The sequence below is a fragment of the Betta splendens genome, chromosome 10, assembly GCF_900634795.4.
Source record: "Betta splendens chromosome 10, fBetSpl5.4, whole genome shotgun sequence".
Lineage (NCBI taxonomy): Eukaryota > Metazoa > Chordata > Actinopteri > Anabantiformes > Osphronemidae > Betta > Betta splendens.
This window is the reverse complement of record NC_040890.2, coordinates 12,722,868-12,737,949: the sequence shown is the minus strand read 5'-3', so window position 1 is coordinate 12,737,949 and position 15,082 is coordinate 12,722,868. Positions and strand designations below refer to the sequence as shown.

Sequence of the window (15,082 nt, the reverse complement as noted above, 5' to 3'; positions counted from 1 at the left end):
CCTCCCTCCTCCAGCCTCCCGGCAGCAGCTGAGGGCCCGGCCTCCCAACGTGCTAGTTAACGGCCAGCTGCCTGTGTGAAACACTCCCACAGCCACGCATGTGTTTCCCATGACCTCACCTGCTGCTGGCACCGGCAGCCGCGATCAGGCCCAGCTCTGCGGCCGCTCCTCCTCTCGGTCCGGGACGCGGGAGTCATGGAGACGGAGGGATGAGACTCAGTGATTTATATTGGCACTGTGTGGTTATGGGAATGTCTAGATGTGTGACGCCATGGGTTCAGTGTGAGGTCTGGAAGTATCAGGCCTTATTATAAAAGCCGAATGTGCATCAAAATGAACTTGAACATCACCATTCTGTCTATTAAACGGAGCCCTGGCTTTAACCAGCACCTTCACTCAGCACAGCGATGCCAGCGCAGGCCCGGATGTGATAAAAATACAGGGACCGGGCAGAGGACGAGAGGAACGGCTACAAAGAGACAGATCGAGAGGGTAGGTGTAAACAGGAGGAGGCGTGAAAAGAGATTCTGCAGCTTCAGGGATGTTCGCTGGGATTCTGGTGGAGGGTTAATCTCTGCGCTGAGCAGGGAGCAGGAGGAAACCACGCTCCGTTCCTGGACCGGCCTCCTGCGCCGCCGCTCGGCCAGCTTTTCAGGAAGCACCTTTTACCTAAAAGCAGCTTCCATTCCTCTGGTTCGGCAGCGCCGGCGCTAAATGGGGACCGGCTGACCAGTTTGTCCACACTGGCCTTCAACGCGAGCAGGAGCGCACGTGACCCCGCCTCCAGATGAGCGGCCCTTTATTTCCCAGCCTCCGGGCCGTGGGCTGGGTTCAATATTGATGCAGCGGGAAGCATTGTTAACCTTCACAATTATTCTCTTTACTTGTGCCGTGTCCTGGGGATTGGCTATTTTTAAAGCGCTGGCAGCGTTGGGCAGCTATTGTTTAACTAACAACCTATTGATTTGTGTCTGCTTCAGCTCCAGGGCTGCGGCGAGGTGGGGGGAGGGGAGGTGTTTGTCTGATGGTTCTAGGGAAGCGTTCGAGAGCCGGCAGCGTCATCGTTTTGCCAGTGAACTGATCTGATCTGGACTCATGCGTTGCACATCATTGTTTCGGCGAGGATCCGCGTTGGGAGGTTCCCTGGAAGCTCAGTACGCATTATTACTGCAAGCCTCGCATTAATAGAAGAAAATACCCCCAATCCCTCAGACTGTCTGGCCGCGTTGACTGTGTCATGAAACAAAATGTCTTTTCATCACGGGCGATAATGCGATTTCCCATCTCCAAAAGGAACAAGCGAATGTTTATTAGCAAATAAATAAAGCTTATTGAGCGCAAACCGCTGACATTTCGGTGCCGAGCCGATCCAACGGCAGCCAAGGAAAACAATGGCTCCCACTGTCCCCCCTGGAGGAAATGCCACACATTACAGCGCGGTATTAATAGAAAGGCCTGACTTTGAGGGAGCGCGAGGACAGGAACCTCCTCCCCGGGGTCACGCTGGTGGCGAGGTCTCCCACCCACTCCCTCTGTGGGATTTTTCTGAGTGGGCGTGTGTGTGTGATCTATTTTGGAGTTCATTTTTTTTCATCGCCGTGGATTACTGGTAACAGGCCTTGTAACACATCACCATCGCCTCCTGCCGTATTAGCGCCGCCATCTATTACAGTTATAAATGGCCCTCCTGGATGGAGAGGGCTGCGAGGCGCAGTGCAGACTTCGACCCCAGGTGAGAGCTGCTCTCAGGGAGGAAGCTTGCGTTTAATAGCTTTTGGTCAGGCCGGCTCCGCCTGCTGACAGCTCGCTGCTGCCCGGGCTAATTTAATGCTTATAATCAAATTCCCCTCTCCTCTGGACGAAAGCAGCCGATGTACAGATTTATCACACGGGGTCCTAGAGCATAAGGTGACGCCATGAGGCGCTGTGATGGAAAAATCCATCTAGGTTTTAAAATCTGAATCATCGGTTCAGACAGAACCGCACCAACCAGGCTTTGCGTTGTATCAGGTGTGTGAATGGTTCCGCCTTGGCGCCAACTGTCCATGGAGGCAGATACAGTACAGGAAGTCTCTCTTTTATCTCCAGCTCATCACCGGCTCATTAAATGAGCTGCGCACGAGCCGAATGAACGTATAGCTGCGAGACAATGAGATAATCTCATAATGAACCCCTGCTTGTTGCGCCGAGGAGCCGCCGTCCGCTCTCCGCCATGTTCCTTAATAATCACAGCTGTCGTACAAGCAGTCGCATCTTGGTAATGAAGCCTGTATCTTCTCCCCTCCGGCTCGGACAACGTCATTCACTGACACCACTGGCAACTTGTTGACGAGTTGGATGTCGCCTTCCACCGCCTGATCATTCGTGGCGCCAACAACATGTCAGCTGTTTCTCAGAGCGAGGGAACTTTTCAGTCTTCGTACAGGGCGCTATTGTTTCCGTGCTGGTCCTTTTATTATAAGCGTAAAGGAGCCCGGGATGCAATTTCTCCACAGAGATCCACTATTCGGAGGCAGAAAGTGGCGTTTATGTGATGCATTGCGTTTTACCTCGATATCGAGTAAATTAGCATATTTATAGAAAATTCCAGTCAAGGATAAACCATTAGCTTCGTCCGGTGCTTTTGTGCTCACACATGCACGCAGGCGCATTCATGCAAACGCAGACACACTGGAGCTTGTTTTTGTGCGACGCGGGACAATAGATGTTTTCACTCGCCTCATTTTATGGCCGCGGCGTTCCTGCGACGCATGTAGGCGAATCAATCTGCTCTAAAATAATGGTTGTAATACAGATTTTCTCAAATGCCATCGTGGACACGCAGGCTTCTTGGACCCCCTTCAAGATAAGGTGGCTTTGAAAATGTCACTATTATTTTTGGGTGAGAATCTAAATCGAGGCTTAGGACGTGTATGTCACAATTGTGAACAAAATTGATAAAGAGAGAAGGAGGTTGTGTTGGGACTGAGGGAGAAATGGATGTAGTAGTCAGTGAAAACATAGAAGCAGAGCGGTACTTGGCCGAGGGTGAGGACCGAGGACGTCGTCTCTCACTTTCCTCCCATCAGCTGTTCAGCCACGTCTTGATATCTAACAGGCTGTCCTGTCTGATGCAGGGTCTGTTCTCACCTGAGCAGATGCAATCGAATGACAGAGGACTTGAAGTGAAGCAGGGCCACGGGAAGCTGTGCAGCGCTGTGTGGAGGCCTGATAAGACTCTCCACCGCCGCAGAGGAGCCTCCGAGGGCTGTCGAGACGACGCCCGGCAGTATTAACTTTATTAAACACAGGCTGCGACAGGCAGACGCGTTAAGTGGAAGGTAAAGGAGCGGGCGTGTGCTCCTCTCACTGTCACCGGTGAAAAGCTCATTTCACTTCGCGTGCACAAAGCCAATTAACGGGGGCCGTGCACTCGACAGGCACTGACTGTTCAGCGCCCGTCCTCGTGGCGTCGCGTCGGCCTGTCCATCACGCCGCACACAAACACAGCTGTGGAGCGTGCAGCTGCACGGGCGCAGACGCATCAGCGCGGTCGTTTAGGTCTGGAACACATGGACGCGGACAGACCAAACAAACACCGGTCGGGCCGTGAATGCTAATGCGCTTCAGTGGTAGAGACGCATCTAAATCAAGCAACCGCAATGCAAATGGACTCTCACACCTACTGGGGAATAGTAGCTGCAGCTCCCGGACCCAGTCCTAGTGTCTGTTCTGCACAAAGACATGAGTAAGACGATGATACACCAGCATTTAGATTAAAGACATCATTATCATTATCCATTATGTTGTGCTGTTATTTGTTATATACAGTAATATTGGGACTGTCTCTGAGATCAGCTGCAGCACAGTGAGACCCCCAGAGTCCCAGCTCCTGTTTTTCCGAAGCCACAGCAGCACTGGTAACGAGGAAATGTGAGCGCCCGCTGCCTCCGTTCACTGGTTTGGACCGACCTTGGCTGTCGGATGGTGACCGAATAAGTCAGAACAGTAAAAATAGATCAGCTGCGGAATCGAAGCGCAGTGTGTGGTACTGAGGGGAAATTGGTTTGGAAAGCAGTGAGTGGGTTAAGCTCAGCTGCACTAACGGCGAGGTGGGAACACCGGCTCGGCTGTGTTTCTGTTTACTTTCTATGAATAGGAATCACATGTGAGGTGAAGCCAGTGTGTCCTAAGGCCTGCTGCCGAGGGAAGGAGGGACAGCACAGCTGGAAAAGAAATCCTGACGGACGGAGGGAGGGGGGGGCAGTGGAGATGTGAGCAAAAGGTGAAGGAGAACAGTGACCAGAAAAATGCATGGCTCCTGTCAAGGTCTGAGCTGAAACCCAATACAAGCCAACACGCTGCCCGATTCCATGTCTGTAATCACACGCATGGTTCCTGTGCGTCCACTCAACTGCAGGGCTCTTATTTTGAAACCTCAGCCGTGTCCCGGCGTCTGGCGAAGCTCAGCAGTGCCTGGTCCTGACATGTATCGTCTGCTCGCGGGTATTTTTAACCCCAGCTGCCGAAATGAAGCGCCTTCCAAAAAGCTGTCAGCGATCTCAGCCGTCTAATACGAGTGAATGTCTCTTAATCCACTCAAACAATGCCCCGTTTCTCCTTTGGTTCAGGCGCTCGGCTGTGATCATTCGGATCAATGCCACATTTCAGGACGGGACTTGAGAGCGGCGTTCGCTAACGCGGTCACTAATGAGAGTATTCGCAGCACCGCGACGCCCTGAGGTGTTTTTTCATGACTTGAATGTTTTTTTACTGAATTAGAAGCCGCTCTGTGATTCAGAGAGAGACGCCGGCCCCAGGTGTGGGGTTCGGTTACCGCCCAGGCAAATGGATGAAGGCTCCTCGTTTAAGTGACAAATGCCCCGTGAAGCCAGTGGTGGAAATAAATCCGCCATGTTGTGCAACGTCTGTGCAGTTTTTCCTGTTCCATTAAAAAAAGAAAAAAACAGCTTCAAGTTTCTGTTTTCTTTCAGGCAGCTTTTTAATTAATAACGTGCCTCTGCAGCAATATGGTATTAGTCTGTTTAACCTTGTGCCACTTCGGAGGTATTTGCAGAGTGTTTACTGCATAACAGCAGCTCTGGGCTTTTTCGGGTGAAGAGCGTTTGTGTTTGATTGGCCACCACGCATTGGTCTGACCTCAGACCCACAGCCAACAGGGGCCAACACACTGAAGCAGCGTTTTGCTGTTATTGCCAGTTGACACAGCAACGAGCTTTCATAAAAGGCCGACTGGCCAGAAAGGGGGACGTATGAAACCGCCGCGCGTTAACCAGCAGCCACGTTCTGCATTCACTCCATTAAACTGGCTCACGGCCTATGGCTTCAAATCAAAATGTACAGAAAACTACAACAACAACATCCCAGAACAAATGAACCATGAACAAATGACCTCACACACACACACACACACACACACACACACACACACACACACACACACACACACACACACACACACACCACAGGGATAAACATGTCACCGGTGCCGTTGTTTACCGCTGCTTTGAGCTGTTGGAGCTCAACTGTGTGATTTTCGGCTCCTCTTCTTTTATTGTGATGAGACTGTGGCTGCAGTGAAATGGAAAGAGTCCAGCCACACGTAGGGAGGAGGTGGTGGGGGAGTTAAACTGCCCGTCTGACAGTAAACCAGACCTGTGGAGTGTCACGGTGCTGGGATTGAAGCAGTTGCAGCTGATGGAGGTTTCCGCTGCCGAGGAAGTGGCCGGTGTCTGTCATTAGCGTGTTTGTGTTCAGGTAGTGCACACATGTGGATGGATGCGTGTCTACTGCTGAGGCCTGTTTAATGTGACCCTCCCAGGAGCACCGGTTTCACATGAAGTGTAACATTTGGCTTTGATCGCTTGAATCTTTGAAGTGAACAACTCCGAAGAAGAAAAGACAATTTATGTCTTTGTTTTTGTCACATTATGTGAGCAAAAATCAAAGTAAGATGTAAAATATATAAATAAGACATTTAGTAACTTTAATTCAAGGCTGGATGGATTTCGGTTAAACAGACAAGTGAAAAACATGCAAATGCAGCTTGTTTTGCTGAAGCACTGAACTAAACAAAACCAGGCTGCAGTGGGACGAGGTCCCGAGGTCTCTAGGTGTGATGAGTGGTTTCACCCGGTGCTTCTTCATCCCAACATCATCAAGGCCCGTTAAGTTTCTGTTTGATTCTGCAGTGCAAGTCTGGTTCTGCTAGAAGGTTGTTTATAGTGTGGTGTTTAAGGATAATTGTCTTTGTCCCACAAACGTCTCCTCTGTAGATTATTTGCAAAGGTCGTTATAATTAATTACAAATCATATGTTGATGTATTCTAGAACAGTTGTAACCTTTGTAATTTGACCTTCACAATAGCAAATTAGCTGCTTGATTGCTCTGAAACAGTTTCCTCTGTCTACGCTGTCTTTTCTTTCTCTGAAGAACAGAATAAGACTCTCACTCGACGATGTGACCTTGTGTGGGTTTGGAAGGATGTTTGAAGCTAAAATGCAGATTAGAAGTCATGCTATTGTGCATGTGTGTGTAAAGGATTTGTATAGTTGTGCCTTCTTTTCAGACGGACTAATGAATCACTGGTGACATCTTGTTTTGTTTTTTTTCATGTGTTTTACTAAGATGCGGCTTTGATAATCATCACAACAATAGATCAGAATGAGTACCTGTGTGTGTGCGTGTGTGTAGATGTGTGTAGGTGTGTGTGTGTATAGATGTGTCCAGGTGTGTGTGTAGATGTGTGGGTGTGCGTGTGTGTGGGCATCAGCTTGAATTTGTGTGTATATGTGACGTGTGTGTTTTTCCTCCGTCTGTTCGCTGTTCTCCTTCCAGATGGGGCACTCCACCTTAGCAGGAATGGCAGATGAAGAGAGACAACGAGACAGAGTTTGTGGTGGTAAATGCACAGATCTGTGTGTGTGTGTGTGTGTGTGTGTGTGTGTGTGTGTGTGTGTGTGTGTGTGTGTGTGTGTGTGTGTGTGTGTGTGTGTGTGTGTGTGTGTGTCCGCCTGTCTTTACCATGAAGCCGGTGGCTCAGTCCCTCTGTGGCTCCCATCATCGCCGGCACCGTTTCCCCAGAGTGACATAGCTGAAGCTTAATGGACCCGTTGATGGCGCGTTATAGCTTGGTGTTAATTATAAGACCAGGCGCTGTTAAACACATCAGCATAAGCAGCACTGCTGAGCTCCGTCCTGTGGGGAATTATGAGGCTGTTGAATCAGTCAATGCGTCAATTGGACAACTGTAAATTGAACGGATGGGTTTAATAATTAGGGCATAGATAAATTTTCTTGTTCTGCTACAGTTTTCCTGACAGATCAACAATCCTTCAGCATGACGATGACACTAAAAGCTATTCTGTTCATATGGTTATGTTTTTTTGTTGTGTTTTTATAAGGAAGGTTCAAATCATCTATGCTCTTCATAATGAGAGGTTCTCGAACAGGTAAAGAAAAACTTTGTTTCCTCTCTATGACTTGTTTTGACGCGGCAGTGATGTGAGTCATGGAGAATCTTGTTCCTCCTGAAAATAATCAAGTTGTTGCCTTAAATTAAATTAGACGGATTGTAGAAAGAAGTGGTTTAAAACATTCATATGGTTCTAAAGAGTTTTACCACATAATGATGTGAATTATAGTTACATGTTACATACAAGTGTGATGGTGAACAGTTTCTGTGGAGCATTACATCATATTTGGACCTTGAGGGTTGAAATCTGCCCTTAGACGCCCACATTGCTCCCCTACACCCTGTTTGCCTGCTATCTCCATTCATTTGATTCTTGTTATCAAGTCTGTGAAACAGTGGCGATAAAATGAACCCACCTCGGTTTGATGAAGCAGAACCATTGTTAGCCGGCTCCTTCTCTCTCGTTATCCCCGACGTGGCCTGACTCTGTGATAACGACCATCCAGAGCGGCTGATAAATAGCAGCCAAGGTGAATATTTGCATGTGGACACATACACAGAGTTTTTTTTTTCATTTAAGGAATCACTCAAATGTTTACTTCACGCCTCACAAACGCACAGAACTCGATCGCCTTGTATCAGGCGCTCTCTGCGCGACTGGCCGCGAGCCGTTACTTATTGCATTTGCAGATAATGAACTTTGGGGGCGACGCGCCGCCTGCGTGCCGCGCCTCTCTTCGGCTGAGTGTCTTTCTCGAGCACTTAGCTGCCGCTCAGATCATGTTTGCTTTGAACGCAGCACACAGTCGAGGCATCGTTTCTGGTGCAACAGAAGGGAGGAGACTCGTGTTAGTGCAAATGAGTTGGAGCCTCGGAGCCGCGTGTCTGTCTTTATGCAGCGCTGTCTTCAGCCGGGCCTTTGCTGCTGGATGTGTGCTGTTCAGTTCAGCTGAGTGCACACTCCAAGGTTTGGATGGTGTCACAGCCTAATAAAGTTATTACAAATAGGCTGTGAATGGCCCAGCTGATTCAATCTCCCCCTTTGTGGGTAATTAAATAGATCAGGAGGGCAGAGTCGTGACGTTGTTGTCGTGTTGTTAACTTTCTTCATCTAGAGTCAGGCTCCTCTCATTAAGAACTTGACGCGTGGAAGAAATGTCAGTCCCTGAACCCACTCTAATCATCTACATGTACCCCGAGGTCCGTCACACAAGTTCAAACCCTTTCTCAGAGGTGAAAAGTACCTTTTAATTCATACTAAATTCTAAACGGAGTCATCAGTAACTTCTGTCACAGAGGCAGAGCAGGGCAGCCTTTCAGGAATGACCTGGAACGGCCTTGTGAAATTGTAACTGTCAGCCGTGCAGGGTTATCCACTTAAATAATGTAGTTTCACGGTGCCTGCTTTGTTTCTCTAAAAGGGCCGAGAGCGGCACTCTTCCGCGGTGAAGCCACTCAGGTGGAGGTTATTGGTGATTTCTCAAGTCAGTGGTTTTAGGTCTCCCTGATGACAACTTGATGTGCGGTTTTCAGCTTTGGAGGACTTGACGCTTGGTTCCCTGTTTGGATGAGGTCTTCACTGTTGCACGTGACAGTGACAGTGATTTATGAGATAACTCACAGCTGCGCTGACAATCTCCCCTTTGCTCCCTGCAGGTTTCTGGCCAGCGTCCGTGGGATTTGATGTCACCTTTAGATTGGTTCAATTGAAAATGGAAACACTGGAGTCTGAGCTGACCTGCCCGATCTGCCTGGAGTTGTTTGAAGACCCCCTTCTCTTGCCCTGTGCCCACAGCCTGTGCTTCAACTGCGCCCACCGCATCCTGGTGTCTCACTGCTCCACCAGCAAGCCCCTCGAGTCCATATCAGCTTTCCAGTGCCCCACTTGTCGCTACGTCATCACGCTGAATCACCGCGGTCTGGAGGGCCTCAAGCGCAATGTGACGCTGCAGAACATCATTGACCGCTTCCAGAAGGCCTCGCTCAGCGGCCCCAACTCCCCCACCGAGAGCCGGCGTCTGCAGCCGCAGAGGCCCTACACCGCCACCATTAGCAGCACCATAGCGGGCACAGTCGTTGGCGGCGGCGGCGGTGGCACCAGCGGGAGCAGCGCCCGCGGCAGCCCGGCCACTTCCAGCCACTCGCACTCGCACGCCAACCACGCCAACCACATCAACGCCAACCACAGCCCCAGCGTCGTGGCCAAGATGGAGCCGCGCATCAGCTGCCAGTTCTGCGAGCAGGACCCGCCGCGCGAGGCCGTCAAGACCTGCGTCACCTGCGAGGTGTCGTACTGCGACCGCTGCCTGCGGGCCACACACCCCAATAAGAAGCCGTTCACCAGCCACCGCCTGGTGGAGCCGGTGCCGGACACCCACATCCGCGGGCTCACCTGCCTGGAGCACGAGAACGAGAAGGTCAACATGTACTGCCTGGTGGACGACCAGCTGATCTGTGCCCTGTGCAAGCTGGTGGGGCGCCACCGAGAGCACCAGGTGTCGTCCCTCACCGAGCGCTTCGACAAGCTCAAGGTAGGCCCTTTGTGGTTTAAGTGTGCAAAGCATGCGACCAGCAGCGATGTCTGTTTGAAGGAGGGTGAGTCAAACCCAGGAAAAAGAATCTGAAGGTTCTTGTACACAGCCTGATGTTTGATACCTTATTATGTTTGCCAAAACAGCAAAATCTTTATTCCATCCATTCCTTCCTTGGGGTTTGCTCGTTCTGTGCATTTCTGTCGACTATGAACTTTCGCTGCCACCGCAAGTGGATCGTACACACTCACAGCGGACATTGTTCATGCAGGATGGGGCAGAGAGACAGATAGCAAACAGGGAGACAGACACATTTGGGAGGGTAATAGAGCAGCGAGAGGCGGCGAGCAGGAGAGGGGCCGTCGTTATAATAGTCGATGAGCTGGCATTCCCCGTGGCCGCGGAGCTTTCAGTGGCTCTGTGCAAAGACTGGGACTGCTGAATCAGGGCGAAAAACAACAGCGAGAGGAACCAGTGGGCTCTGATTCCACCACCAAAGACCTGAAGCAGCCAAAAGGCGTGCACTTTGTTAGAACTAGCAAATTACTAGATTTGTAGCATATTTTAACTTGATGATCTTCTGCGATTCACCTCCAGGAGCATAATAGATAAATTAAATGGAAGAAGCCACTTTTTACTGCTCTCTGATCAACACTTACCACGGTTCAACTGTTTTCATGGGCCCTTGATACCAAGTCAATAAGCCTCATATTGCTGTGGAGACAGTTAGCAGAATGAAGTGTGTACTAGAGCTGGTCCCACCGCTGACATTATGCTTGAGAGACACTAAACCAGTAAAGACTGATTGAGTCTTTGTTTTCTAGAACTCTGTAAATATGTGCATAGAAAACGCTAAAATGCTAAATCTCCACAGACGTTTGCATCCGTTGCCGTGGTTTCGCTGCATCTAATGACCAGCCCCGTTAGCAGAGACGCGCACCGAACGGCTTGATGATGTACTGTACATTCACCAAAGACTTCCTGTCACGCCATAGTACGGACGTGGGTGTGAGATTACGCCAGCGCCGCTTCAGGAGAGTATTTTAGCGTTCCCCGTGCAACGAACATCCATCTCGGCGGGTCCCTAAAGTGAGCGCAACAACAGCAGGGAAGTGTTCGGCGGCACAGAACATCAGTTTTAGCTCAGTGAATATGTAATCCCGCATTGTGTATTATTGATGATTTGTGCTACTAAAACTTTGGCTCTCACTTTCAGTTTTGCGCCGGCATGTCAGCAGAATTCCACCTGCACGGCGCAGTGCATCGAATTATCCCTCACGAGCATGAAGGGTATTTACGCCCGTGTTTACCCCCCTCCCTCCCCCCTCCTCTTCTGCCACTGCATTCTCTGCAAAGGAGTTTACTGAGACTAGCGAGCTCCGCCTCCATTCCCCGCCACTTCATGGCAGGCCGCGGCTCTTTTGAACATTCCCCAGCCAAGACTTTGAACTTCCTTGACTTTGAAATCCCCAATTTACCCCAAGTCTGGGAGGAGGCGAGCCCCGGTCCAAGCTGCGGCTTTGCCAGTGGCGGGAACGTATAATCTTCGTCTCACTCGTGGCAAGACAGAGGAGAGGAAGTCCCTTCCGTGTGCGTCGCTAATCAGGGAAGATGTAGGTCAAACTGGAGCCTGCCTTTCATCGCGGTCTCTTCTCCATCATCTTTATCGGAGACTACCCGGTTCTTTGAGGCCGATAAATGCACTCAATTTGACCTGCCTCACTCCATTTGACCTTTGACCGCTCCGTTACTGGCCACATAATTTCTCCCAGCCCCTCTGTTCCCTGTCAGTGATTAAGATAAGGTAGCCTATGCTTCAGTTGGGCCACAACGCTGGATATTTCAGCTGAGAAAATGCCAACAGGTGCCAGCGCTGTAAAAGAATGCGGCACAGCTGAACCTGCAGGGAAGTGAGTGAATTCCCCTGTTGGGCTTTTTTTTTTTGTTCAGTGCAAAGACTTTTGTTTTTATAATTGGCAGACTTTGGTGACAGTGCTTTAGTTTGATCTGCGCGCAGGAACGGCAGGCGCTCGCTCTCGCGTCGGATTCTGTGAAACCCCTTCCAGCTCGCGTACTTCCTACTGCCGCAGTGAATGTCTCGTCACCTGCCGCTTTGAACGTTTCCTCTGCCGCCGTCTGCCTCAGTCACTGTAATTAGAGTAAATTTTGTACCTGTTACAGATCTTTCGTAAGCTGCGTAGACAAAATTACAGCTGAAGAACATGCTCCGTGGTCTCAGCACAGAGTTTGAGCTGTGAGAGGAGACTTGAGGTAAATGTGTACATGTAGCTAGTGCTCCCTAAAGAGTACACGGCATTTTGTTGTTTAAGCTGGAAAAAAGACAGCAAAAAGCAAATAGGAAAGAAACAGACTAAAGACGATAGAAAAAGGAGAAATTGAGCTAAACGGGCCACTCTGCAGCAGTCAGACAGCTCCGTCCTCCTCAGTTGTGCTTCACTGGCAGTAAAGCTACTGAGTCGCGAGCTCCGCACGCCTTGGGGTGAGGGCGCGTTAGCATCGAGTGCTAACGAGCGACTGAGGCGGCCGCTGGCGTTTGGGACTGCCGGCAGACAAGCTTGAAGTGTGGCTCATGGGCTCCTGGGCACGTCGCGGCGTCGCACGCCTGCCCGCGCCCTGCAAAAATGAAGAAGTATGCAAAACATTTCCAAGCGATTATTGGATTAAATCCTGTTTTGCAAAGGCAAGTCACAGCGTAGCGCCCCCCCTCCCCCCTTTGCTCTCTAACTCTCCCCTCTCTTCATTTCCTCCCCTCCAGTCCTGCTGCCCCCCCCCCACCCCCCACCCCCCACCCCCCACCACCTCCACGTCTCATAGCTTACACTCTCCCTCCATCTAAGCTCCTTGGGGCGCTGTCTAACTCTTGCTTTTTGTGCAGCCTGTGCAATCCGTCTGCTCCTGCTGCTGACTCCACTCCTGCCTTATTTACACCCATTTCTGCGTTGCTAAATCCAGAGGCGAGCTTGTGCACGTTCGCTTGAGCACATGCAGATTCGTGGGCACTTACTCGCATCCACACCCGCCAAGTTTGTGCCGTAGTCTCTGATGCTGCTCGCACAGACGGATATGGGCCAACACACACACACACACACACACACACACACACACACACACACACACACACACACACGGGTGAGTTCAGCTGACCTAATCTGATTTTACGCCAAACACTGGCAGTAATGATTTTTAGAGGAAATTGAAAGGCTGCCACATTTTCCCCTCATGACTCTTTCCTCTCACAGCGACTCTTCACCCACTCCCCCACTTTTACTGTTTACAGACGCACAAACCTTCTCCCTCCCACCTGTTTCCTGTCACTCTCCCTCTCCTCTCGGGCCCGTTTGGCCGCCGGCCGCTCCGGCTTGTTGTAGGTAACACCTATCCCCTCGCCCCGCGTCGCCCACAGACCCGCATGCGCCGCGGCGGCATATTGATGGCAGCGCCGGCGCAGCGGCGGCGTGCTTGCGTGTGGGCGGGCGCATCGCCCTGAAACGCGTGTGCCTGCGAGCACCCGTGGGTGTGTGTATGTGTGATGAAGCAGATGCCATTAGGTCTGACATGTGTTCACACCACTGATATGAAGTAGTGGAAAGCTTTTAGTGTCTCCATGTGCTGCATCTCTGCCTACGTGTGCAAACGTACGGTGCCTATAAGGAATGACCCACAGGGCAGCGTGTGTCACATCAGCTAAATTATAAAACTTAAAATACTGTAAATGTATCCGTTGCACTGATCCATTATTTATGGGCATTACAGAGTTATGCTTATTATATATTATAGTTATTTACAGATGTAAATGCAGTAATGATACAGTTATGTAACGTGCTGGGCCTGTCAGCCTTGCTTCAGCGTCTCATAGTGTTAGTGTCCTTTATGTGATGTTTCACAATGAGTATTAAACGTGTGGTTAAACTTAAAATACCAACTCGGCCCATCACCCTAAGCTTTGAACCGCTGCTCCACTCTTCTGTCTGTTTCTTCCCCCTTTTTGCCTTTTTACAGGGCTTAAAGGTGGGATTCAGGCAGTCGAAGGCTGCTGCTTCCTGCGTAAAGCTGGCAGAAGCTGACAGCGAGGCTAAAGCTTAGCCGAGCCGACACTCGGGGGAAGGTCACTTGAACTAACTTCTTCACCTCTGCGTCGCCTCCCTTGCAAACACAGTATCCGCACCTGGGCAGCCTATACTGTCCTTTCCATGCTTTTGTGTGTTTTCTGTTTCTTCAGTAATTTGATTTCAACCTTTCGCACAGTGTCACATGATTTACTGTAATATCTGACAAGTTAGCATTTTACGGGTAGTAATCTTCAACAATTTGAGGAAACCTGATGACACCCGCAGTCTATGAATATTACGTGGTTTAGTAATTGCATTCCAGTGTCTCTTGGGGGTTTGTGTGATTCTGAAGGCTTTATTAAATTGACTAATTCTCACCACCCAGGCCCTCGTTCAGTCAGCGATGAATCTGGATGAATCTGTGGAGTTGTAGCTGTTGAGACAGTTCCGACACTGCTTCCTTTTTGTGCGCCGTGAACTCAGCGCCTCGTTGTGCGTTTGCCAGGGGGAAACAACGCGAGCTTGAACTAACGGCACCGGCGTGAGATGAACAGCGCGTCTTTGCCGGCCCGGCGACAGCAGGGGCCTCTAATTCATCCGTGAACCTGAAGTGGTCCTCTGAGCTGCAGCCAGGAAACAATTAAGCGCGACGGCTAATCCATTTTGGGCGCAGATAAACCGCGCTGTGCGCTAGCTGCGCGGGTCAGCGTCGGGCTAGCGAGTGGCCGGTGAACACAGTCAAGCCGTCAGGAAGTGTGCCTCCATTAATGCGGCTTTAATGAACACGTCCGCCTCATTAATGAGTGCGTGGCTGCGGCTGCAGGTATTTTGCGCTCGGTTTTCATTGATTTTGAAATCAATGAGCTGACAGCGCTGACTGAGCCGTGAGCACTATGACTGATAACTTCTAGCAAATTTACCTTTGCATGCATCATTTGTCCTTATCTTGGTCTTTTTGGTTTTTTTAATCAGACAGCTAATCTTTTTTTGGAGGCAGTGTCCACCTTAGCGCTGGCTTCAATACAGCAGTTTGAATGCGAAATGTCTTGTTGGTGAGGAGATAAAT

General features: G+C 50.2%; 1 protein-coding gene across 4 annotated transcripts in view; it reads left to right on the top strand.

The window, feature by feature from the left end:
* The window catches only part of mid2 (midline 2), a 79,066-nt gene that overhangs the window by 29,351 nt on the left and 34,633 nt on the right, over window positions 1-15,082 (top strand). For all 4 annotated transcript variants that reach the window (XM_029165315.3, XM_029165314.3, XM_055512481.1 and 1 more), the window contains one exon: window positions 9,072-9,946. In XM_029165315.3, coding sequence (XP_029021148.1) covers window positions 9,128-9,946 — 819 coding nt within the window. In that variant the 5' untranslated portion in view covers window positions 9,072-9,127. The remainder of the gene's footprint in view (window positions 1-9,071; window positions 9,947-15,082) is intronic.